General features: G+C 44.1%; 1 protein-coding gene across 7 annotated transcripts in view; it reads right to left on the bottom strand.

Annotated features, from left to right (window-relative positions):
• Nucleotides 1–2,664: 2,664 nt before the first annotated feature.
• Nucleotides 2,665–27,321, bottom strand: part of LOC147117314 (uncharacterized) — a 117,000-nt gene continuing 92,343 nt past the window's right edge. For 6 of the 7 annotated variants that reach the window (XM_085988205.1, XM_085988208.1, XM_085988209.1 and 3 more), the window contains 4 exons: nt 14,052–14,159; nt 12,133–12,304; nt 11,068–11,301; nt 2,665–3,587 (listed from right to left, as the gene is read on the bottom strand). In XM_085988205.1, coding sequence (XP_085844331.1) covers nt 3,508–3,587; nt 11,068–11,301; nt 12,133–12,304; nt 14,052–14,159 — 594 coding nt within the window. In that variant the 3' untranslated portion in view covers nt 2,665–3,507. Of the gene's footprint in view, nt 3,588–7,631; nt 7,706–11,067; nt 11,302–12,132; nt 12,305–14,051; nt 14,160–27,321 lie in introns of all 7 variants that reach the window. The other variant, XM_085988206.1, reaches the window with a different exon arrangement.

Raw genomic sequence — 27,321 nt, 5'->3', positions numbered from 1 at the left:
TAAAAATTTACTGATGCTGGAAGATGTGGACAGGACTTTGGTGCAGGGCTTCCATGACTTCTCATTTGTTTTCAAATCCCTCCATGGATCGTGCGCATCCCCGATTTTAATTGCTGCACCATTGGCGGCCGTGCCTTCAATGCTTAGGCCCAAAGCTCTGGAATTTCCTCCCTTAACCTCTCCACTCCTCCTTTAAACCGACCTCTTTGACCAAGCTTTTGGTCACCTGTCTTAATATCTCCTTATGGGGCTCGGTGTCAAAATTTGTTCGATAACACTCCTGTGAAGTGTCTTGGGATGTTTTACTGAGTTAAACATGCTATATGAATGCAAGTTGTTGTTGATCTACCTTATGACACCTGTGGCCCCGACAGGAACCTTAAACATAAAACCAGCATTCAGTAAGATCATGGCTGATCTTCGACCTCAGGTATGTCCAAAACTATGCACAGTACTCCAGATGTGGTCTCACCAAGGCCCTGTACAATTGTAGTAAGACTTCCTTACTCTTGTACTCCAACCTCCTTGCAATAAAGGCCAACATGCCATGCCTTCCTAATTGCTTGCTGTACCTGCATGCTTTCTGTGTTTCCTGTATGACACTTAAAGCTCTCTGCACACCAACATTTAATCGTTTCACACTATTTAAAAAATATTCTGATTTTCTATTCACAGAAACCCCACAGTGCAGATAGAGGCCATTTCGGCCCATCGAGCCTGCACCGACACATATCCCACCCGATCCCCATAACCCCATGTATTTAATCCCCCTAACACTAAGGGTCAATTTATCACAGCCAATCAACCTAACCCGCACATCTTTGGACTGTGGGAGGAAACCGGAGCACCCGGAGGAAACCCACGCAAACATGGGGAGAATGTGCAAACTCCACACAGTCTACCAAAGTGAGTAACATCACATTTCCCCACATTATACTCCATCTGCCACCTTATTGCCCACTCACTTAACCTGTCTATATCCCTTTGCAGGCGCTTTGTGACCTCCTCACAGCTTACTTTTCCACCTAGCTTTGTATTGTCAGCAAATTTGGATACATTGCACTCGGTCCCTTCATCCAAGTCATTAATATAGATTGTAAATAGCTGAAGCCCAAGCACTGATCCTTGCGGTACCCACTAGTTACAGCCTGCCAACCAGAAAATTACCCATTTATCCCTACTCTGTTTTCTGTCCGCCAACCAATCCTCTATCCATGCTAATATATTACCCCCAATCCCATGAGCCCTTATCTTGCATAGCAACCCTTTATGTGGTACTTTATCGAATGCCTTTTGGAAATCCAAATATACCACAGCCACTGGTACCCCTTTATCTACCCTGCTAGGTACATCCTCAAAAAAACTCTATTTCCCTTTCATAAAACCATGTTGACTCTGCCTAATCGTATTATGATTTAAAAAGTGCAACATCCCCACCGACACCTGGGAATCAGTGGCCCAAGACCGCACAAAGTGGAGAAGCATCCGGGAAGGTGCCGAACACAGAGTCTCTTCACCAGGAGCAAGCAGAAGACAACCCAAGAACCCCACCCACCCGCCCCTTCAACCACCATCTGCCCCACCTGTAACAGAGACGAGGACCCGCATTGGACCCATCAGTCACCCGAGAACTCATTTTTAGTCTGGAAGCAAGTTATCCTCAGTTCCGAGGGACTGCCCAAGAAGGTGCAACATAGCAGAGAGGGGCGAGAAGGAAAAAGTGGTAGAAGCAGCTCCAGATAATCTTGATTTTGGAGATGAAGAAATCCATGAGCTCATTCCATTTGGTGTTGGAGGTAAGTACAGGGGGTGAGGGAAGAGTGGTTTAAGGAAAAAGTTGGTTGTGGAAGTAAAGCTGTGCTTGCTCTCCAGGATAGTCCAGGAGTAATATGTGGTTTTGGCTGAGAGTAGAAAGTAAAGCTAATATTTGATGTGGTTAAATCAGATCTGCAAAATAATGACCAATCCAGTTGTGCGCCCCTCGAGTTTAGGCTCAAGGGAGTGATGGGTGAGAACAAAGGTAGGGGATAGGGAATGGTGAAGCAGGTTCACAGCAATAGAGGTGTGACAGATGGAGGCTGAAAGGCAAAGGGGTTATAAATTTGCAAGCGAGTTTGAGGGTGCAGGGGGAAGAGTTACCAAAGGGTGCAAACCCTTGCCCCCAAAGCAACTTGGCTAAGGCTGGCAATTCTTCTTCCTTCATTAGTATTCTTGATTGTATACACACATTCACTGGAGTTTTGTATTTTACAGAATCCTGTTCTGAAAGTGGCAATACAAGATAAAATTCACAAAAGGAGTTGTGTAATTCTTTATTTTTTGGTACAATTGGTTGGTTGGGGGGGGGGGGGGGCGGTAAAAGCACATTGACCCCTGGCCATGTTATGTAATCACAAAATAATGAGATGTGATAAAAACTGCTGCTTTACTAAGTTACATAACAGAACAAATTGTAACCTCAGTTTAGTACACAAACACAAGGCTATTTAAAAAATAGATTCAGAACTAATAAGCAAAGCAATTTTAAAATATAAACCATTGCACAATTCAGAGGCAGTTAGCAAAAAGTCCAATCTATCCATTCAAAAGCAACATAACCAGTCAATAGAACGTTTTTAATCAGCCATCTAATCTCAACTGTAAAAATCCACCAGCAAACCAAAATCCAATGTACAGTATTTTTATTGTACTTTTCCAAATGTACTGAAGCTGCAACACAACAATTCTTCAATCCTAGTAATCTGATAATCTTTGAAATCACTTACACTTAAATCTCTTAAAATTTAAGATCAATCTACATTAGCCATCTTTAACTGATCGTACAAATGAGAAAGTAAACTGTAGACTTACAAAGTAATCTTACTTAGGATAATGAAACTCTACACACATTTAGTTAACCCTTCTGAACAATGTAGAATTACAGCACTAAATTTCAAAAGTATAATTTAAGTTCAAGAAGTGATGGATTGTTCAATGCTCGACATTTCTTCAGTTCTGAACTCGAGATTTGACGAATTTATAGAATGAGTATTTTCCAAACATTTAATTTATATACTTAGAATTATGTGTCTGACAGTCAACCCCTGCTAATCAAATGGATGTCACTATACTTCACAAAATGAACAGTACTAAGTTACAAATATACTCAGTTACTTGAAGCTGCAAAGTTCTGTTGTACAGTCTTTATACACCACATGTAGAACAAGTCAAACAATGCATTATTAGCAGAAATACATCTCAACATTAAGAAAAAAGTTTGCAACAAAACATCTGATATTCCACGTTTTACTACCCTCACCCAAAAATATGAAAAAACAAGTTTATTTCTTAAAAGCTAGTCTAGCTTTTAGCAAATTTTTACTAAATTTATTGGGGAATTTCAAAGCTTCACCAGACAGTGGTCAATATCTATGGGCGAGCAGCCTGAATAAAGCTTAAAAGCTTAGTTAGCAAAAATCTAGACCTTTATTACAGCCCTGTTAATATTCTCTTGTGAACACCAACTCATTATTCAACTGGCTTTGTGTGAAACTGCTTCAGCACACCAGCCTCTACCAGCACATCAACCAAGACGGAGACCTTTATACCTAGAAAAAAAGCAAGCAGGCATGAAGTTAAAAATGCGTAAATTTCTCAAAACTAAGTGCAAAGCAATTTAAAACAGATTCATCAAGGATAAAAACATGCGAACCAAGAGAAAGGCCCTTACATTACACTGAACCAAATGCATTCAGTACAGGAATGGTGTCAGAGGACCTAAGGGTTGCAAATCTTACACCCCTGTTCAAAGAGGGATAAACCCAGTAACTATAGGCCAGTCAGCCTAATGTCAATGGTGGGGGAACTTTAAGTAACAATAATCCAGGACAACATTAATTGTCACTTGGAAAAACATGGGTTAATGAATGACAGCCATCACGGATTTGTTAAAGGAAAATTGTGTCTGACAAACTTGATTTGAGTTCTTTGATAAAAGTAATGGTGAAGACCGATGAGGGTAGTGCAGTTGATGTCTATATGGACTTTCAAAAAGACATTTGATAAAATATTCAATAATAGACTGGTTAGCAAATTTGAAGCCCATGGGCTTAAAAGGGGCAGTGGCAGCGTGGATATGAAATTGGCTAAGGGACAGAAAGCAGAGAGTAGTGGTGAACAATTATTTTTCAGACTGGAGGGAAGTATACAGTGGTGTCCCCCGAGGTTGGTATTAGCACCACTGCTCTCAGATATAAATAAATAAATAAAATAAAATGACCTGGACTTGGGAATATAGAGCATAATTTCAAAGTTTGCAGAGGACAAAAAACTCATATGTAGTAGTTAGGAGGACAGCAGATGACTTCAGGAGGACATACAGACTGGTGAAATGGGCAGGCACATGGCAGATTAAATTTAATGCAGAGAAGTATGAAGTGATATATTTGGAATTAAGAATGAGGATAGGCAATATAAACTAAATGGTACCATTTAAAAATGGGGTACAGGAATGGAAAGACCTGGGGGTTTAAGTACACAAATCTTTGAAGGTGGCAGGACAAGTTGAGAAGGCTGTTAAAAAAGCATATGGGATACTTGGCTTTATAAATAGAGGCATAGAGTAAAAAGCAAGGAGGATATCAAGGCCTTAGAGAGGGTGCAGAGGAGATTTACTGGAATGGTACCAGGGATCATAGAATCGGAATAGTACAGCACAGAAGGCCCAAAAAAAAAAAGTTTCCACCTGGTTTCGAACTGGGGACCTTTTGCAAGTTAGGCGAACGTGATAACAGCTACACTACAGATGAGGGACTTCAGTTATTTTAAGACTAGAGAAGCTGAGTTTATTCTCCTTAGAGCAGACAAGGTTATGGGGAGCTTTAATAGAGGTGTTCAAAACTGTTTGATTTTTAATCGATTAAATAAGGAGAAAATGTTTCTACTGGCAGGAGGGTTGGTAACCAGAGGACACGGCTATCGTGCTGAAGACTTGTGCTCCAGAACTAGCCGCGCCTCTAGCCAAGCTATTCCAGTACAGCTACAACACTGGCATCTATCCAACAATGTGGAAAACTGCCCAGGTATGTCCTGTCCACAAAAAGCAGGACAAATCCAATCCGGCCAATTACCGCCCCATCAGTCTACTCTCAATCAAAGTGATGGAAGGAGTCATCGACAGTGCTATCAAGCGGCACTTACTCACCAATAACCTGCTGATGCCCAGTTTGGGTTCCGCCAAGACCAATTGGCTCCTGACCTCATTACAGCCTTGGTCCAAACATGGACAAATGAACTGAATTCCAGAGGAGAAGCAAGAGTGACTGCCCTTGACATCAAGGCAACATTTGACTGAGTGTGACATGAAGCAGCCCTAGTAAAATTGATGTCAATGGGATTGGGGGGAAAACTCTCCACTGGCTGGAATCATACCTAGCACAAAGGAAGATGGTTGTGGTGATTGAAGGTCAATCATCACAGCAGGATTTCCTCAGGGCAGTGTCCTAGGCCCAACCATCTTCAGCTGCTTCATCAATGACCTTCCCTCCAACATAAGGTCAGAAATTGGGATGTTCGCTGATGACTGTAGTGTCATTCACAACTCCTCAAATAATGAAGCAGTCCATGCCCGCATGCAACAAGACCTGAACGATGTTCAGGCTTGGGCTAAGTGGCAGGTAACAATTGTGCCACAGAAGGGCCAGGCAATGACTATCTCCAATAAGGGTCTAACCACCACCCCTTGACATTCAATGGCATTACCATTGCCCAAATCCCCCACCATCAACATCCTGGGAGGGATCACCATTGACCAGAAACTTGACCAGCCACATAAATACTGTGGCAACAAGAGCAGGTCAGAGGCTAGGTATTCTGTGGCGAGTGTCTCACCTCCTGACTCCCCAAAGCCTTTCTACCATCTACAAGGCACAAGTAAGATGAGTGCAGCTCCAACACAAGAAGCGCGACACCATCCAGGACAAAGAACTCGCTTGATTGGCACCCCATCTACCACCTTAAACATTCACTCCCTCCACCACCAGCGTACCGTGGTTGCAGTGTGTACCATCTACAAGATGCACTGCAGCAACTCACTAAGGCTTCTTCGGCAGCACCACCCAAACCCGTGACCTCTTCCACCTAGAAGTCCAAGGGCAGCAGACGCATGGGAACACCACCACCTCCAAGTCACACACCATCCTGACTTAGAAGTATATCACCAATCCTTCATAGTCGCTGGGTCAAAATCCTGGAACTCCCTACCTAACAGCACTGTGGGAGTACCTTCACCACACAGACTGCAGCGGTTCAAGAAAGCTGCTCACCACCACCTTTGAGGGCAATTAGGGATGGGCAATAAATGTTGGCCTTGCCAGCGACGCCCACATTCCATAAACAAATTTTAAAAAAAACCCCACAGATTTAAGTTAATTGGCAAAAGAATCAGAGGCAACACGAGGTGAATTTTTTTACGCAGCGAGTTGTTATAATTTGGAATGCGCTGCCTGAAAAGGAGGTGGAAGCAGATTAATTAGTAACTTTCAAAAGGGAATTGGTTAAATACTTGAAGGGGCAAAAACTACATGGCTATGGGCAATGTTCCCTTTTTTTTTTGGGTGCACGTCCCCTTCACATGCGCGAAACTTAAAATTGAAAAAGCCGGTCCCGGGCTGCGCGGGACCAGCAGAGAGCTGCGCGATCATGCAGCTTATAGGGAACATTGGCTATGGGGTAAGAGCAGGGGAGTGCAGCTAATTGGATAGCTCTTTCAAAGAACCAGCTCAGGCATGATGGGCCAAATGGCCTCCTTATGTGCTGTATGAGTCCATAAAGTACAATACAGCAAATAGCTTAGGGGTTCATTAGCATAATGGTTACGTTACTGGACTAGTAATCCAGAGGTCTGGACTAATGATCTGGAGTTCAAATCCCACGATGGCAGCTGGGGAATTGTGCTTCTTCACCAGCAAGCAATTATTTAATTTCATAAAACATTGATGTGTGCCACCTCAGGCCTTTATGGTGGATAAGAGAAATTTTTTAGATAAATTGGTTTGGCTAAAAGACCAAGTGATATGGCTCAATAAAACACATCCAAGGATCTTGAGGGAGATGAGGGAGGGAACGGCCGAGGCTCTAGAAATTATATTTCAGGGCTCTGAGTGTGCTGGAAGACTGGAAAACGTACCGCTTATTTCTAAAACGGGAGACAGAGCTTATCGGGATAATTATAGGCCATTGAGTTTCCAGCATCTGTGGTTGGGGAAATTCTAAGAGTACTTAATTAAGAATAAAATTACCATGTAACTAGATAAAGAATAAATTGTTAAGTAGCCAGCATCGATTTCAAAGGGGATGACTGTGCTTGATAAACCTCTGAATTCTTTGAAGAGGTAACAAACATGGTACAGGAAACTCTCGATTTACTGGCACCTAAACAAATGGAAATCTCTGTTAACCGGCAAAATTCAGGAGTAGGTTCAGGTAAGTTTTACTTCATATTAATGGCCGTTCCTGGATCTGTGGCTGTATAACCAGGGCTCCTACACTTGTTGCTAAGCAACGGGGATGTTTGGTCTGTGGCCGGAGTTCCTGCACCTGTTGCTAAGCAACAGGGAAGCCTGGATTTGTTGCGGTGTAGGGAGCTCTCGTACCTTTTAAATATACCTCTCTGTAATCCGGACTTTTAATAAACCGGCGCCACGCCGGTGCTGGATAAAAAAGTTTCCTGTAGATGGGGGAAATGCAGTAAATATTGTGCATACGGACTTTCGCAAAGCCTTTGACAAGGTACCAAATGGGAGATTAGAGAAGTTCAAGTGGTATGGAATTAGGGGAGGCTAGCAAACTAAATTAAAAATTAGTTCGAAGGGAGAAAACAGTGAGGAGGAGTAAAAGGCAGTTTTTCAGGTGGTTGAAATTAGGTAGTGGAGTACAAAAGGGTTCAATTCTAGGGTAATTTCTGTCCACTGTGTAGATCAATGATTTGGATGCAAGCCTAGAGAGAGTGGTGTTAGAATTTACAGATGATACTAAAATAGGAGGTAGAGTTAATTCTTTAGAAGACCATAGGAAGCTGCAAAGGGATATTGATAAGATGGCGGAATGGGCTAAATGGTGGCAGATAGAATTCGAGGTCACCAAGTACAAGGCGATAGTTTGGTTAAAAAAACAGCAGTAATTACACTCTGAACGGAAGTATGCTCGGTGGTATGGAAGAGCAGAGGAATTTGGGGGTTCAGGTTCACAGGACCGTAATGACTGCCCCTCAGGGTAATGAGACTGTTTAAAAAAAGTTTTATCATGAGGTATAGAATATGAAAGCCAAGAGGTAATGAGTCTACATAAAACCGTAAGATATCAGTTGGAACACTGCTTACCATTACCAGGCTGCACACTATAGGAAGGATTCTGAGGCTTGAGAGGGTACAAACATAGATTCACTATGATGCTGCAGAGTATGAGGATATATAAATATGAAGACTTGAAAAATTGGGGCTTTTTGCATGAGAACGCAGATTACGGGAAGATATGATGCAAGTGTTTAAAACTGTAACTTGGACTGAATGGCCTGTTCCCATGTTGTAACTTCTATGTATTTGTATAGGGGAGAGGAGGACATTGCAGTTTCAGAATAGCATGTTAGTAGAGGTGTCAGAGGAATATGGAATTCTGTTCTACTTAGCCTATAATCAGTAGCAAATATTGCACGGCAGGAGAGATTAGTACACTGGAGAGGGGACAGAAGACAATGGAGATGAGAATATAGAGTTAAAGCACTCCAGGTCAATCATTTATGAATGCACTGCACATGTATCCATTCACTCTCATAACTTGAACCACCATAAAATGGTAAATCAGATTCATAAACACTACCTTGCACTGACTCTTAAGAAAACACATGTCTCAAATGAATTCATGCATTTCACAAGGATCCACAAAACCTCAGGGCATCCCAGAGTACTTAATAGACATTGAATAATGCCATAGGCTCCGATGTCCACCCGAGAGTGCAGACAGGGCCTCGGTTTAACGTCTCATCTGAAAGATGGCACCTCTGACAGTGCATCAAAAATGCAATTAGCCACATCTGGATTCCCAATTAGCCACATGTGGCCAGCAGATTGGAAGGTAGCAAATGTAACCCCACTATTCATGAAAGGAGGGGAGAGAGAAAAGAGGGAACTACAGGCCAATTAGCCTGATATCAGTTGTCGGGAAAATGCTGGAATCCATTAAGGAAGTGATAACAGGGCACTTAGAAAATCATAATATGATTAGGCAGAGTCAACATGGTTTTATGAAAGGGTAATTGTGTTTAACAAATTTATTAGAGTGCTTTGAGAATGTACTAGCGGGATAGCTAAAGGGGAACCAGTGGATGTAGCATATTTGGATTTTCTAAGACATTTGATAAGGTTCCACGTAAAAGGTTGCTGCACAAGATAAGGGCTCATGGGGTTGGAGCTAATATATTAGTATTGGACAGAGGATTGGTTAACGGACAGAAAACAGAGTAGGGATAAATGGGTCATTTTCTGGTTGGCAGGCTGTAACTAGTAGGGTGCCACAATGATCAGTGCTTGGGCTTCAGCTATTTACAATCTATATTAAATGACTTGGATGAAGGGACCGAGGGCAATGTATCCAAGGCTGCTGACAACACAAAGCTCGGTGGGAAAGTAAGCTGTGAGGAGGACACAAAGAGCCTGCAAAGTGATATAGACAGGTTAAGTGAGTGGGCAATAAGGTGGCAAATGGAGTATAATGTGGGGAAATGTGATGTTATTCACTTTGGTCGGAAGAGTAGAAAAACTGTTTTTAAATGGTGAGAAACTATTAAATGTTGGTGTTCAGAGAGATTTAGGAGTCCTCGTACAGGAAACACAGTGTGCATGCAGGTATAGCAAGCAATTAGGAAGACAAATGGCATGTTGGCCTTTATTGCAAGGGGGTTGGAGTACAAGAGTAAGGAAGTCTTACTACAATTGTACAGGGCTTTGGGTGAGACTACACCTGGATACGGTGTACAGTTTTGGTCTCCTTATCGGAGGAAGGATATACTTGCCTTAGAGGCGGTGCAACAAAGGTTCACTAGATTGATCTCTGGGATGAGAGGGTTGTCCTTTGAGGAGAGATTGAGCCTATACTCTGGAGTTTAGAAGAATGAGAGGTGATCTCATTGAAACATACAAGATTCTGAGGGGGATTGACAGGGTAGATGCCGAGAGGTTGTTTCCCCTGGCTGGAGAGTCTAGAACTAGGGGGCATAGTCTCAGGATAAGGGGTCGGCCATTTAAGACTGAGATGAGGAGAAATTTCTTCACTCAGAGGGTTGTGAATCTTTGGAATTCTCTTCCCCAAAGGGCTGTGGATGCTGAGATGTTGAGTATATTCAAGGCTGAGAGATAGATAGATTTTTGGACTCTAAAGGAATCAAGGGATATGGGGATCTGGCGGGAAAGTGGAGTTGAGGTTGAAGATCAGCCATGATCTTATTGAATGGCGGAGCAGGCTTGAGTGACTGCTATGACCTACTCCTGCTCCTAATTCTTATCTTATGTTCTAGTGATTAATGTATTGGATAATAGTGTGGTAAGCTCCCAGTATGAATGAAAAATGTGGGCACTGAAGGATCAAAAATTGACAAAAATCAAGGCTTAGAGTGATGATCTAATTATTACAATCAGTATGTATACATGGTTGTAATTAGTATACTTCAGTACTAGGCTTGAAATACTCAACTGAACTTTACTGAATGAATGGAAGTTGACAAATTGAGACGACATGCAATTGGCACGAGACTAAATAATAGACTTGAAGCCAAAACTACTACCTACAATTTTTGCTAATGTATACGGTTACAAACAGTAAATCAAGTGGACATTCACTGCTTAGTGTAAAATATTTAGAATAAATAATAAATCTGCAATACACCAAGTTAGAAGGAATTAAAGCCTTGAATTCCCAATTATTATTTTAAAGTGCAGTAGTGATCTTAATGTTGCTATATTTCCCAGCAATGATATTGTTTAACCTTGAACACCTTACTTTTTTTTTTATATAAATACAGTAAAACTTTAATCTCACCTTTCAATGCTGGATTGGTTTTTGATAGTTTAGCCAGGGTCTTGGTGGCTTTACTAATATCCATTCCACGGACAGCCTTAAGCAGGTGTGGGGTCAGAATACCACTGCGTTTTGATTTTGACAGACCAGTGTTAAACGTTGGGGGTTTAAACAGTCTACGATTTGATTGAAAACCTGTTTTTTTGGTACTTGCTTTAGACTGCAATGCAACTGCCTTCTTCCAGGCACCACCACCTGCAAAATATAATATAGTACTAAGATGTCCTGGTCACATTAATATTGCTCTGCTTGTACAACTTGTGAAAATCCCCAAGATATAAAACAGCACTCTTAGAAATGTTTTTTCTGTTTCAAATTTTGTATAACACGCAAGTGTTATGGATAAGAAAAGGACATTTAGTCCTTTAGTACAGTAACTCTCCCATTTAGAACATACAACTCCATTTTGAGCAGCACTGTTTTCTACTACCCCCAGCAGTTATTCTAAATATTTTATCACCTTCTGAGTAAACTAAGTTCTACCCAATAGATTTTAAATTTACTTTAACTACTTTAATCAGCTCACTTTCAGGTCTATATATTATTAAAAAGGAAGTAGATAAGGTAAACCAAGAATATTACTTCAGTGAGGTTCCCCCTTAATTTTCTCTCTCGACTGTACAGCCTGAGCTTCTCTAATCTTTTGTCATAGGTCATCAGTTTAGATGGCGCTGTTTCCTTTCCAAAGAATGTTACTTTTTTGTAGTATGGTGACTGAAAATTAGCACTGTACTTAATTCAGAGTGCGGTCTGCTTTAAAGGTATTGCCAAAATGCCTAGACTTAAGTGACATGTCTTTCACTCCTTTTCTCGTCTTGGGCTAATTCTATTCATTGTATACTTATGATGCACATTTTTGACCAATATGCAATACTTTACATTGATCAGTGGTCAATTTCACTTGAAATTTTTGTTTGCCCAGTTACATAGCTGATTTAAGTCCTCCAAATGTTTCTGTCTGCATTCTGTTGCAGTGAGGTTTGGTGTAAGACTATGTAGGTATTCTGAACTTTTCGCTTCATTTACCTTTATATTTAGTTCTGAAGTTGGTTGATTCACCAGTGTATCTCTGAGAGTTTCCTGGTGCTGGATGTGACAAAGCTGGACGCGACATGCGAGATTCATATCTAGAACGTTCATCTGGTATGCCAGAGGGTCGTCTCATTTCCTCATCCAATGGAGGCCTTTTTTCTTGGTTCTGATAAAAGGGAAGCATGAGTTATAGAAATCTACTGGACACAGTAAGGACTATCACTGAAAAGAAACTGTTAAAGATCTTACATTGTTGATCTGTAAAATTAATACAGGAAACTCTCGATTTACCGGCACCTAAATAACCGGAAATCTGTGTTAACCGGCAAAATTCAGGAGTAGGTTCAGGTAAGTTTTACTTCATATTAGTGGCCTGTTCCTGGATCTGTGGCCGGGTTCCTGCACCTGTTGCTAAGCAACAGGGACGCTTGGATCTTGTGGTCGGAGTTCCTGCACCTGTTGCTAAGCAACAGGGAAGCCTGGATTTGTTGCTGTGTACCGAGCTCTCTACCTTTTACTATACCGCTCTGCAATCTGGACTTTGATAAACCGGCACCACGCCGGTCCCGGATAAAAGAGTTTCCTGTAGCTACTTGAGTGGAACCCCCCAAATTGACAGTTGTAGTGATTCTGCATCTAATCTGTTAACACCTACAGGAAACTTTCGTTTAGGTTAAAAGTCCAGAAAGCTCTATCTACCGGCAAAATTCAGGAGCCGTTTCCTATAAGTTTTTTTTTACTTCTCGTTGCTTTTTTTTCCCCCCCCAGTCAGGCTCTGCAAGGTCTGTAGCTAAGCAACAGCTTCAGCTAGAGACAGTTGCAGCTGCAGCCGACTGCTTTGAAGCTGTTGCTAAGCAACAGGGTTTGTTGATTCACACGGAGCTGAAAAGCTCGGTATGTTTTAACATTAGCGCTGGTTTATACGGCAGTTTTGATGGACGGCACCAACTTGGTCCCGTCAGTGCCGGATACCAGAAAGTTTCCTGTATTTACCAAAAATATAAACTTTGAACATTTTATTATTTTTTTAAAAAATCTTCTGTTTACCACATGCAGACGGTCATTCTAACAATTCATGCTGGAACCCAAAATTTATAAGCATCTACCAATTTCCAAACTTCCCCATCAATTAGACTTAAAAAGGGACAGGTCATCTGAAAAATTGTTCACTTAGCAGAATATTATACAATGTAATGCAATTCAATCTGATCTACTATGAGCAATATACATCGCTCTCTTCGTGGGTCAACTATATTAACACGAGGTGAACAGAATGCAGATGGAAACTCCCATCAACTATCAATAGGTATATCCCAGCAGTGTGACATGAAAATCCTCTATCAGATGTCCTCAAATTTGAGTACAGTTACGTTCATTCTCTTCAATACCAATAAACTTCATCCTGATTTGGAGTCAGGTATGAAAGACCCTGGTGACCGCATTAACTCAAGTTGCTGACTTCCCTCCATGCAGCCTGCATCTGTACTTTTACTGGAGGGTGACGATCAGGCCCAAATAAGGCCATCTTTCTTTGGCGCATCTTCCTGCTGCAGGACCTTCAACCCTTCAGTTCCAAAAAATTGCAGTGCTGCCCATGTCTCCATTCTACCATTGTAAAGAATTAGTCAACTTTTCTGTCATCACCACATCTTTGTGCTGCCAGCTCACTGGACTTTCCTCAGCCAGAGAGTAAGTTTTTGGAAGTGTGAGTAGTTATTCAAGTTAGTGGGAAGATTCTCAGTCACACAATTTGCCACTGCCTGCTCTGGGCCAGCTCAAGGCCATTTTTGCTAGACTTGGAAATTAGTGTTAAAACACTCAAACTCAGACCAAAATGACACAGAGATACCCATTAATGTAAAACAAACCAGATGAGAACAAAGTGCCTAATTATAATCATTTCAAATACTTACTAATCCGGTCATTGTCTTGAGGCGATATTCCATTAGTCCGTCAGTGAGACTCTGTGTAACCTTCAGGGCAAAACTTGCATCACTGTCACTAGTGATTTGAAAATTTTGCTGAAAGAAAATATACCAATTTATTTTTGTTTTCTTATATGGATTAACTGTAAGCTACAACAGGAAATGTTTGCCAAAAATGTAATACTTTCAAAACCTAGCAAATATATCCAGATAAAAATTAAACTACATTAATATGACAAACGGATCAAAGTACAGCAATATGAAATCAGTCAGCACTACAGGGTGGTCTGTGTAATGCTCAAGTGAAAGTTTAGAAAATACCCACAAGAGAATTTCATTTTTTGGGTGCTGGATAAAGCCAAAATTACATCACACCTTAAAATTGGAAGCTTACATTACTGAGAGAGCAGGTGGTGTTGGATATATGGTGAAACACATGCTAAGAAATTAAAGCCCTGTTGATTCACCCTATGATTTTTTTTCTCTGGGGAATCTCAACTGCAAAGCCAAAGATCTCCAACACACTATGCCACTGTGGTTCCCTCTCCTGGGAGTTCAACTGACCCAAAATGTCATTGGCCTAGAAAACAGATAAGGCCCAAAAACTGCATGAGTATTGCGATGCACGATTAGCCCGCGTCCGTCGAGTCCGATGCAGACAGCACGCAATCTTTGTGCTGCCTGCTAATTAAAATGATGGCAGCGGTAAAGAAGCACTAAACCCGCTGTTCAGTGGCTTAGTACCTCAGTTGGTGCGAGGCTAGCACCAATTAAAGCTAGCTTGCACTTCTTAAAGTGCAGCCTATACCTCTTAAAAGGCATGTGCATTCTGGCTTCAGCAGGTGGTGGGAAGTGGCTGGAAAACAGACTGAGGAACAAGAAAACCGAGTGATGGCGCAACATGGCAGAGAGAGAGCTCCCAGATTTTCAGACAGCACTGGAGGCCTTGGTGTGGTAGGTAGACAGGAGAAGAGTGGTCCTCTATCCACAGGGGGCCACCTGGCAGACAAACTATGAGAAGGCATTGGGACCAGATAGCCTTCGTGGTTGATGCAAGCAGTGCAGCCTCGAGGGCCTGCATGCAGTGCCGCAAGAAGTTTAATGACCTCACACAAGTGGTCATGGTCAGTGAATTCATCTCCAAATGCCATATCCCACAAACTGCACTACTAGCCTCATACACTGCTCAATTTACCACACCTCCATTACTCACCTACCAACAATCTATCAATCACGACTCATACCTCACATTCATATGCTCCATCTCACCCTCACACACTTACTACTGCTGCAAGTCTCACAACCACATCGCACGGCTTACACACACTGCCAGCTATTCAACCATGACAGCCACATCAGGCAGAGTGAACCACACTCCCCTCTCTCTTGCAGGACAAGGTGGCACACAATTGGAGGCATCTGCAGCTAACTGGAGGGGGATAGAAACACCTCCATATCCTGATCCTGCTCTAGGAGATGGTGCTCGCCATAATTTGAGTGGCCGAGACTGAGGTGACACTGAAAGCATTGAATGTGACAGTATGCTCATACTTAATCCTCCTTCTCACAACCCACTTCCCCCTCATCCCACAATCTCCTTTGACTTACAAGCTGCACATGATGCAAGCATGCACCTCTTGCTTTCCCACACCCCCCAATCGCCCTCCCCACAACCCGACCCTTGTGCCTTTCTCATTTCAGAGATCCAAGAAATCCAACCTCACCAGCCAGTGGTGCAAGAGGAAGAGGAGAGTGATGAAAAAGAAGAAACAGTCATTCAATCTGACACTCGCAGCCACCAGCTCAGATACTAGCACTGCGTGGACTTGAGGGTAGCTTAGAGGTGGGATCTGCACGTGGTGAGTCACCGGGCACGAGAGGGCTGCAACTAGAGCAGGGGGAAAGGGTCACGCAGGTACCAGCTCCCCGAAGGGCAGTCACACACGAGTCGTGCTGCACAGGACTTGGATGAGGACTTTGATGGGGCGGCCTATAGGAGAACACTGATGGGTTTGCACAATGAAATGCTTGGTGCATTGGCAGGCCTGCCAGAAAGCCTGAATGCAATGTCAAGGAGCACAGAGGAATTCAGCAAAAAACCTTGCACAGGGCTTTGTGCAGAGCGTGGAGCCCATCCTTTCCAGCATGGAAGGGGTGGGCAGATTCATTAGAGCACTTGTGGACCCAACCATGATGCAGCATCTGATGGCCGATGTTTCAGCTTCTACTGCAGCACAAGCAGTATCCACCAAACGTTTAAGTGCTGCAATGGAAGCTCAGACTGAAGTCATGGAAGCTCAGCTTGCTGCCACCATGACTGCAGACACCAGTGTTCAAATTGGCTTGCAGAGTGTCACAGCAGTCCAGCATTCTGTCCTCGAGCAGAGTACTAGGATTGCTGAGGGGAATGGCAGTGACTCAGTGGAGCACGAACCTGCTGTCCTCTCTCAGGATGACAGCATTTGTCCTCCCACCACTGCCACTCCGCCAATGCCCTTGCCGGTATGTCAGCCAGCCAGTCCAGATTGCTGCCGCTCATGCGGAGGTGGTGCAGACTGAAGCCAGGCCTACTAGGACCAGAGCTGCTCGAGGTCATCCTGCAAGGCCATCTGCATTCTCCTCCACTGTCTGTCACAAGCCTTCCACCAGCTATGCTGCAGCCACTAAGGTAGTACTGTGGAGGAGCACTACGACTGGCAAAGGCACACTGAAGACAGGCACTAAGGGACTGCACAACGGTGATCAGTTGACTTTTGATTGAAATATTGTAATGGTGTGATTCATTAAAGTGGTTTGGAATGTTTGTTTTATGGAGGCTTTTACTGTAGCATTACGGCCAAGAGGACGCTATGATGGTCAGTAACAGACGGAAGGGAAGGTGTGGGACTAATGTCGAACAGGGAATTGGGGTTGCGTTCACTGGTACTGCAGTCGGATGATTGGATCACGGACAGCCCAGGCAGAAATGGGCTGTCTGGACTGCCTCCTCCCTTCTGATGATTCCTCTTCTGCTTCCTTCTCAGCTGGTTTCCGTAGGTCTGGTCACAAGGGCTGTGCTGTCATGGTGGCGAGGTTGTGGAGCATTCCGCAAACCATGATGAATCTTGAGACGAGCTCTGGTGAGTACTGCAGGACTCCTTCAGAGTGGTCCAGGCAGCGGAAGTGTTGTTTAAGGACACAAATGGTCTGCTCTATCAGATTCCATGTGACAGCATGGCATTCGTTGTATGCATGCTGCCCATGTGGGGTTAGGTAGCGCAGCAGAGTCATGAGCCAGGTGGTCAGTGAATAACCTTGTCGCCCAGTAGCAACCCTCTGCTTTGTCGTGGTGGCTCAAATGCTGATGGTACAGCAGACTGCCGCAGAATGAAGGCATCATGGCTGCTGCCAAGATACCGAGCATTGACTTGCATGATGCGCTGAGTATGGTCGCACACCAGCTGGACACTGAGGGAGTGGAATCCCTTGTGGTTGCGGTACATCTCCGAACTGAGGTGCGGCGCCTGCAAAGCGATGCGTGTGCAGTCAATGGCACCCTGCACAATGGGGAAGCCCGCTATCCTGGTGAAGCAGTGTCCTTACTCCACCTGCTTCTCTCTCACAAGAGAGAATGAAATGCTCTCCTTGCATAGAGCCTCACTCACCTCCCTTATACAGGAGTGGATGGCGAACTGGGAGATGTCGCAGACGTCATCTGCTCCAGCCTGGAAGGAGCCTGATGCGAAGAAGTACAAGGCCCCGGTCACCTTTACAGCCACTGGCAATACTGACCTTGCCCTGGACTGAGACTGCAGGTCGTCCTGCAGCAGGTGGCAAATTTCTGTGAGCACCTCCTTAGTAAAAACAGAGATGTTGCATACACTGTTTGTTGCTGAGGACGAGGTAGGAGAATCGCTCCCTGAAGACCCTGGGTGGATATGACTTCCTGCTGAGAGCCCTTCTCCCCCTCCTGCCTCTTCTAGCCGCTTGTCATCCTTTGTGTCACCTCTGCTCATTCTCCCAGTCATGCTGCAGGCCAAGTGGGATACAAACTACTGCACCCATGTCTGGGAGCAACTGGTCTGAGCAGACACCTTACAAATCAGTACCAAGTCCCTGTGCACGTGCCACACCACTCCTTGTAGACTTTAGGCAACTTTAAAAGTCTAGAAAGCATCTAACACTTCTACAAACTCAGCAACAGCTAGAAGAAATCAATCAGCAACTAACCTGTAAGTAGGTGATGATCCCTTTAAATAGCGCTGGTGTGAAAGCATGTGCGAGGTTAACATAGAAACATAGAAGATAGGAGCAGGAGTAGGCCATTCGGCCCTTCGAGCCTGCTCCGCCATTCAATGAGATCATGGCTGATCATCCAAATTCAGTACCCTGTCCCTGCCTTCTCCCCATATCCCTTGATCCCTTTAGCCTTAAGAAATATATCCAACTCTTTCTTGAATATATTTAATGAACTGGCCTCCACCACCCTCTGTGGCAGAGAATTCCACAGGTTCACCACTCTCTGGGTGAAGAAATTCCTCATTTCAGTCCTAAATGGCTTACCCCTTATCCTTAGACTATGACCCCTGGTTCTGGACTCCCCGGCCATCAGAAACATCCTTTCTGCATCTAGTCTGTCCAGACTGGACATAATTTTATAGGTTTCGATGAGATCCCCTCTCAATCTTCTAAACTCCAGTGAATATAAGCCCAATCGACACAATCTCTCCTCGTACGTCATTCCTGCCATCCCAGGTATCAGCCTGGTGAATCTGCGCTGAACTCTCTACATGGCAAGAACATCCTTCCTCAGATAAGGTGACCAAAGCTGCACACAATACTCGAGGTGCGGTCTCACCAAGGTCCTGTACAACTGCAGAAAGACATCCTTCTTCTTGTACTCGAACCCTCTTACTACGAAGGCCAACATACCATTTGCCTTCTTAACCGCCTGCTGCACCTGCATGCTTACCTTCAGCGACTGGTGCACAACACCACCCAGGTCTCTCTGCACTTCCCCTTCTCCCAATCTATTGCCATTCAAATAATAATCTGCCTTCCTGTTTTTGCCACCAAAGTGGATAACCTCACATTTATCCACATTATAGTGCATTTGCCATGTTTCTGCCCAATCACCCAACCTGTCCAAATCGTACTGGAGTTTCACGACATCCTCCTCACAGCTTACCCTCCCACCCAGCTTTGTGTCGTCTGCAAATTTGGAGATATTACATCCAGTTCCCTCGTCCAGATCATTAATATATATTGTGAACAGCTGGGGTCCTAGGACCGATGCTTGCGGTACCCCACTAGTCACTACCTGCCACTCGGAAAACGACCCGTTCATTCCAACTCTTTGCTTTCTGTCCGCCAACCAGTTCTCTATCCAAGTCAATACCTTGCCCCCCAATCCCACGTGCCTTAATTTTGCACGCTAATCTCTTATGCGGGACCTTATCGAAAGCCTTCTGAAAGTCCAAATACACCACATCCACTGGTTCTCCCTTATCTATTTTACCAGTTACATCCTCAAAAAATTCCAGTAGATTAGTCAAGCATGATTTACCTTTTGTAAATCCATGTTGACTTTGTCCGATCCTGTCACTGCTTTCCAAGTGCTCTGCTATTACATCTTTTATAATGGACTCTAGCATTTTCCCCACTACCGATGTCAGGCGTACCGGTCTGTAATTCCCTGCTTTTTCTCTACCACCTTTTTTGAATAGTGGGGTAACATTAGCTACCCTCCAATCCATGGGTACTGTTCCAGATTCCATCGAATGTTGGAAGATGATCAGCAATGCATCTATCTCTAGGGCCACTTCCTTAAGTACCCTGGGATGTAGACCATCAGGCCCTGGGGATTTATCGGCCTTCAGTCCCATCAATTTTCCAAACACCATTTCCCTACAAATACTGATTTCTTTCAGTTCCTCCCTTTCATCAGACCCTATGTTCCCCGGCATCTCTGGGAGGTTATTTGTGTCCTCCTTTGTGAAGACAGAACCAAAGTATGTATTTAGTTGGTCTGCCATTTCCTTGTTTCCCATTATAAATTCCCCTGATTCTGACTGTAAGGGACCTACGCTTGACTTCAATCTTTTTCTCTTCACATATCTGTAAAAGCTTTTACAGTCAGTTTTTATGTTCCCTGCTAGCTTACTCTCATATTCTATTTTCCCTTTCTTAATTAATCCCTTTGTCCTTTGTTGACTCCTAAACTGCTCCCAATCCTCAGGATTATTGCTTTTTCTAGCCAATTTATATGTCCTCTCCTTGGATCTTATGCTATCCCTAATTTCCCTTGTTAGCCACGGTTGAGTCACCTTTTTTGTTTTATTTTTACGCCAAACTGGGATGAACATATTCAGTAGCTCATCCATTCGGTCTTTGAATGTTTGCCATTGCCTATCCACCGTCAACCCTTTGAGTGCCATTCCCCAATCAATCCTACCCAACTCGCTCCTCAGACCATCGTAGTTTCCTTTATTTAAATTGAGGACCCTTGTCTCTGAGTCAACTACTTCATTCTCCATCTTAATGAAGAATTCGATCATATTATGATCGCTCCGACCCAAGGGGCCTCGTACAACAAGATTGCTAATTAATCCTTTCTCGTTACATAATACCCAGTCTAAGATGGCCTGATCTCTGGTTGGTTCCTCGACATATTGGTCCAGGAAACCATCCCGTAAACACTCCAGGAATTCCTCCTCCACAGTATTGTTACTAATTTGGTTGGCCCAATCTATATGTAGATTAAAGTCACCCATGATGACTGCTGTGCCCTTATTGCACGCTTCTTTAATTTCCCTTTTAATGCCATCCCCAACCTCACTGTTTGGAGGTCTATATACCACTCCCACTAATGTTTTTTTTCCCCTTAGTATTTCTCAATTCTACCCATGCACAGATTCCACATCATCAGAGCTAATATCCTTTATTGCAATTGTATTAATCCCTTCTTTAACCAGTAATGCTACCCCACCTCCCTTTCCTTTTTGCCTATCTTTCCTGAATATCGAATACCCCTGGATGTGGAGTTCCCAGTCTTGGCCATCCTTGAGCCACGTTTCCGTAATCCCAACCAAATCATATTCGTTTACCTCTATTTGCGCAGCCAATTCATCCACCTTATTACAAATGCTCCTCGCATTAAGACACAAAGCCTTCAGGCTTGTTTTTTTAACGCTCTTAGACCTATTAGAATTATTATTTACTGCGGCCATGTTTGATTTAAACCGTTGATTTCTCTGACTGCCACTTTTGTTTTTCTCTTTCCTATCTTTTTCTTTTATCCCTGTTTTCCTTTCTTGTCTCCCTACTCAGGTTCCCAACCCCCTGCCATTAGTTTAAACCCCCCCGAACAGTGCTAGCGAACCTCCCCGCAAGGATATTTGTCCCGCTCTGGTTCAGTTGCAACCCGTCCGACTGGGCCTGCTTCTGGGGAAGGTGGGACTAGTACAAGTGATCCAGGAAACTAAAGCCCTCCCTCCTGCACCAACTCATTAGCCACGCATTCATCTGTTCTATCCTCCTATTCCTATACTCACTAGCACATGGCACCGGGAGTAATCCAGAGATTACAACCTTTGAGGTCCTACTCTTTAATCTGCTACCTAGCTCCCTAAATTCTTGCTGCAGGACCTCATCCCTCTTCCTACCTATGTCGTTGGTCCCAATGTGAACCACGACTTCTGCCTGTTCACCCTCCCCCTTCAGAATGCCCTGCAGCCGTTCAGTGACATCCTTGACCCTGGCACCAGGGAGGCAACAAACCATCCTGGAGTCACGTCTACGGCCACAGAAACGCCTGTTAGCTTCAGCGTCGAGGATGAAAATGGCAGCGCCGATATCAAATCAGCCGTACACGCTGATTGATGTCACGATCTGCCTACAAACAGTGCACTCTCCCAGCACAACAGCCTCACCAAAATGACATCCGGCACGAACCGCACCAGAAGTGCGCGCTGCTCGGATGCCATTTTGGACACAAAACTGCACCCGTAGTGCCAAAAAACCAGGCGCTACGGGTGCCAAATTTCTAGCCCATTATATCTTCAGTTCTCCTACAGCCCTGCTCATGCAGTCATTTCAGCCTAAACATGACAGTAATTATCCATCACAGCAATGAAGTAATTTTATTGCAGCAAAATATCATGTGACTGACGTGACATACCTTCTTGATACTGAATGTTAGTGCATTACAGATATGTTGAATACTATTCATCAACCACTTTACAAAATTTACTTAAGATGCAGGTACAGGAAACTTTGTGCTATCCGGCACCGAGCTGCTGCCGTTCCCTCAAAACTGCCGGACACTCCAGAGTTAATGTTGAAAGATACGGAGCTTCTTATCTCCGTATCTGACAACAAACACTGTTGCTTAGCAACAGCTTCCAAACAGTCGGGTGCAGCTGCAAGCGTCTGTAGCTAAAGCTGTTGCTATAGCTACAGACCTTGCAGTGCTTGACTGGGGAAAAAAAAAGCAAAGAAAACAAACAAAAAGAATAAAAAACAGCTCCTGATTTTTGCCGGTGGCTCCAGCTTGCCGGATGGTTCACCTCCAGATAACACAAAGTTTCCTGTAACTAGGGTTTTTCTTGCCCACAAAACCCTGTTTATTTATATTAGATAAAAAAACCTTAATTGTAACATTTTTAAGCAGGCCAAGACCGTTAGTCTGTCTAGTCCACCTATCTACAGTATTCCCATGGGTGTTTTTAATAACCCTCAATGGAATTCAGAGTTATTAGAAATGTACCAAGGAAATACTGTGGATAGGTGGGCTATACAAGAACCTGTCGAGTTCCTTCTTGAAACCCTTTAAGGTTTTTTGTTCCACCACCTGTGCCGGTAATCTATTCCGCATATTTACCACCCTTCTAGTAAAAAAGTTCTTTCTGAATTTCCCATTTTTTCCCCTGGTCCTCAATTTGTAAATATGACCCCACGTGTTTAAATTCTGTACATGGCAGAAAAGCTTACTTGGATCCAATTGGTCCAAACCTTTCATAATTTTAAGCACTTCCATTATATCCCCACTCAGTCTTTTCTTTGAGAGAGAAAAGACCCAAGGTAGTCAATCCTTCCTCGTACCTCATTCCCTTAAATTCTGGGATCAACTGTGTAGCTGTTCTCTGTATGCCCTCCAATAACCGAGTATCCTTTTTGCAATAGGGGGAACCAAAACTGCATGCAGTGCTCCAGGGCCAAATACAATTTTAAAACTCTCTCTCTGGATTGGTTTTATATCCCTTGCTATGCAGCTCAACATTCTTTCTGCGTTATTAAAAAAAAACTGGGAACAGAGTGTTAATGGTTTTAGTGGCCTGTTCCCTAAACCGCCCCCCCACCCCCCGCACTCCTGCTCCAACATCTCAAGTGCATTCGCATTTAGCACATAATCCACATCAACCATCCTACTGCCAAATCTCATAACCTTACAATAGCAAAATACTGCGGGTGCTGGAAATCTGAAATAACAGAAAACGCTGGAAATACTCAGCAGGCCAGGCAGCATCCGTGGAGAGAGAAACAGACGTTTCAGGTCTGGGACCCTTCATCAGAACTGGAAAAAGCTGGAGATGTAACAGATATTAAGCAGGTGCAGAGACAGGGGAGGGGAGGAAGGAATTGAAGGAACATACTGTGCTTTTGTAAGAGGCAGGAAAGATGAAATGTTGCAAATGGGAATGGCAAAATCATACAGCATGAAAAATGGGGGCAGGGGTTATAGTTTGAAATTGTTGAACTCAATGTTGAGTCCAGAAGGCTGTAAAGTGCCTAATCGAAAGATGAGGTGCTGTTCCTCGAGTTTACGTTGAGCTACATTGGAACAATGTAATAGGCCGAGGACAGAGAGATCAGAGTGGGAGTGAAGCAGTGAATTAAAGTGACAGACGACCGGAAGCTCAGGGTCACCCTTACGGACTGAACGGAGGTGTTCCGCAAAGCGGTCGCCCAATCTGCGTTAGGTCTCCCCAGTGTAGAGCAGCGAAAACAGTACACTAAATTGCAAGAAGTACAATTAAATCGCTGTTTCACCTGGAAGGGGTGTTTGGGGCCCTGGACAGTGGGAAGGGAGGAGGTAAAAGGGCATGTGTTGCATCTCCTGCACTTGCACGGGAAGGTGCCAGGCAAAGGGGAAGGGGTGTTAGGGGTGATTGAGGAGTGGACCAGGGTGTCGCGGAGGAACAGTTTTTTTGCAACATTTTATCTTTCCTGCCTCTTACAAAAGCACAGTATGTTCCTTCAATTCCTTCCTCCCCTCCCACCCCACCCCGCCACCCCCCCCCCCTCATAATCTTACAACTCCTTGTATTAAACTGCATCGGCTATTTCTCTGCCTATTGATTGAGCTCGTCAAAATTCTTGAATTTGTCAATTGATTTTCCTCATTTGCTCTACCTCCCGCATTCATAGAGTTATACAGCACAGAAAGAGGCCCTTCGGCCCATCGTGTCTGCACCGTCCATCAATCCCTGTCCAGTCTAATCCCATTTTCCAGCATTTGGTCCATAGCCTTGTATGCAATGGCATTTCAAGTGCTCATCCAAATGCTTCTTGAATGTTGTGAGGGTTCCTGCCTCTACCACCCTTTCAGGCAGTGAGTTCCAGATTCCAACCACCCTCTGGGTGAAAAAGTTCCTCCTCAAATCCCCTGCCCCTTACCCTGAATCTATGCCCCCTTGTTATTGACCCCCCTACTAAGGGGAAAAGTTCCTCTTTATCTACCCTATCTATGCCCCTCATCATTTTGTACACCTCAATCAGGTCCCCCCTCAGCCGCCTTTGCTCCAAGGAAAACAACCCCAGCCTGTTTAGTCTTTCTTCATAGCTAAGGCGCTCCATCCCAGGTAACATCCTGGTGAATCTTCTCTGCACCCTCTCCAAAGCAATCACATCCTTCCTATAGTGAGGAGACCAGAACTGCACACAGTACTCCAGCTGTGGCCTCACCAGCGTTTTGTACAGCTCAATCATAACCTCCCTGCTCTTATATTCCATGCCTCGGCTAATGAAGGCAAGTATCCCATATGCCTTTTTAACCACCTTATCTACCTGTTCCGCTGCCTTCAGGGATCTATGTACATGTAAACCAAGGTCCCTCTGACCCTCTGTACTTCCTAGGGTCCTACCACTGTGTATTCCCTTGCCTTATTTGTCCGTCCAAAATGCATCACCTCGCACTTTTCAGGGTTAAATTCCATTTGCCACTTTTCCGCCCATCTAACCAACCCGTTTATATCGTCCTGTAGCCTGAGGCTTTCCTCCTCGCAATTTACCACCCCACCAATTTTCGTGTCATCCGCGAACTTACTGATCATACCTTTTACATTCTCCTCCAAATCATTTACGTAGATCACAAACAGCAAGGGACCCAGCACCGATCCCGGAGGTACCCCACTGGACACAGCCTTCCAGTCACAAAAGCAACCTTCGACCATCACCCTCTGCCTCCTGCCACTCAGCCAGTTTAGGATCCAACGCGCCAAGGCACCCTGGATCCCATGGGCTCTTACCTTCTTGACCAGTCTCCTATGCAGGACTTTGTCAAAAGCTTTGCTGAAGTCCATGTAAACCGCATCCACAGCATTTTCCTCATCCACACACCTAGTCACCCCCTCGAAAAATTCAATCAGATTTGTCAGACATGATTTACCCTTGACAAAGCTATGCTGACTATCCCCGATTAATCCTTGCCTCTCCAAGTGGAGACTAATTTGGTCCCTCAGAATTTTTTCCAATAATTTCCCTACCACAGATGTTAGGCTCACTGGCCTGTAATTCCCTGGTTTATCCCTGCTACCCTTCTTGTATAATGGTACTACGTTAGCTGTTCTCCAGTCCTCTGGTACATCCCCTGTGGCCAGAGAGGTTCTGAAAATGTGTGTCAGAGCCCCTGCAATCTCCTTTGCCTCCCACAGCAGCCTGGGATACATCTCGTCCGGGCCTGGGGATTTATCCACTTTTTGGCCTGCTAAAACCGCTAGCACCTCCTCCCTCTCGATGCTAATATGTTCAAGTATGTCACAGTCCCCTTGCCCGATTTCTATGTCTGCATCGTCTTTCTCCATAGTGAACACAGATGCAAAAAATTCATTTAAAACCCCGCCTACATCATCTGGCTCTACACAGATTGCCACTTTGGTCCCTAATGGGCCCTACCCTTTCCCTGGTTATCCTCTTGCCCTTAATATACTTATAAAACATCTTAGGATTTTCCTTTATTTTGCTCGCCAGTGTTATTTCATGGCCCCTCCTCGCCCTCCTAATTTCTTTTTTAAGTATGCCCCTGCACTTTTTATACTCCTCTAGGGCTTCCTCCGTCTTTAGTCTTTTGTAACTGCCAAAAGCTGCCCTTTTTTTCCTAATGCATTTTTGTATATCCCTTGTCATCCAAGGTTCCCTTTGCTTGTTGGTCCCACCCTTGACCTTTACAGGAACATGTTGGCGTTGTACTCTCTCTATTTCCCTTCTGAAAGTCTCCCACTGTTTTGATGTGGATTTTCCTATAAGTAGCTGCTCCCAGTCCACTTTGGCCAGATCCTGCCTTATCATATTAAAATCGGCCTTCCCCCAATTTAGAACCCTTATTTCCGGGCCGTCTTTGTCCTTTCCCATGACCACCTTAAATCTCACCGAATTTGGTCACTGTCGCCAAAATGCTCTCCTACTGACACTTCCACCACTTGCCCGGCTACATTCCCTAGGATTAGGTCCAGTACCGCCCCCTCTCTTGTAGGACTTTCTACATGTTGGCTCAAAAAGCTCTCCTGGATGCACTTTAAGAATTCTGCACCCTCTAAGCCTTTCACACTCTGACTATCCCACTTAATATTGGGGAAGTTGAAATCCCCCACTATTATTACCCTATTATTTTCACACTTCTCTGAGATTTGCCTACATATCTGTTCCTCTATCTCCCCCTGACTGGGGGCCTATAGTACACTCCCAGCAAAGTGCTTGCCTCCTTTTTGTTTTTAAGTTCTACCCATATGGCCTCATTAGAGGAACCCGCTAATATATCATCCCTCCTTACAGCAGTAATTGACTCCTTAATTAATATTGCAACACCCCCTCCCCTTTTACACCCCCCTCTGTCTCGCTATTTGCTATAGTTGCTTGCAACCTCCCTTCCTTTTCTTATTTATATATTTACATGATGATCATAAAAATGTAATTTCTTCTCTACTTATTTCCCATGCTAGATTTTTGTTATAGTTTTTTCTTAAGTTCTGGATCGGATAACATTACGTCAGGGAGGGTTTTC

This window comes from Somniosus microcephalus, chromosome 5, assembly GCF_052327205.1.
Source record: "Somniosus microcephalus isolate GS21.2 chromosome 5, FLI_Smic_1.0, whole genome shotgun sequence".
Lineage (NCBI taxonomy): Eukaryota > Metazoa > Chordata > Chondrichthyes > Squaliformes > Somniosidae > Somniosus > Somniosus microcephalus.
Note: the sequence above shows the minus strand (reverse complement) of the source record. Positions and strands in the feature narration are given on the sequence as shown.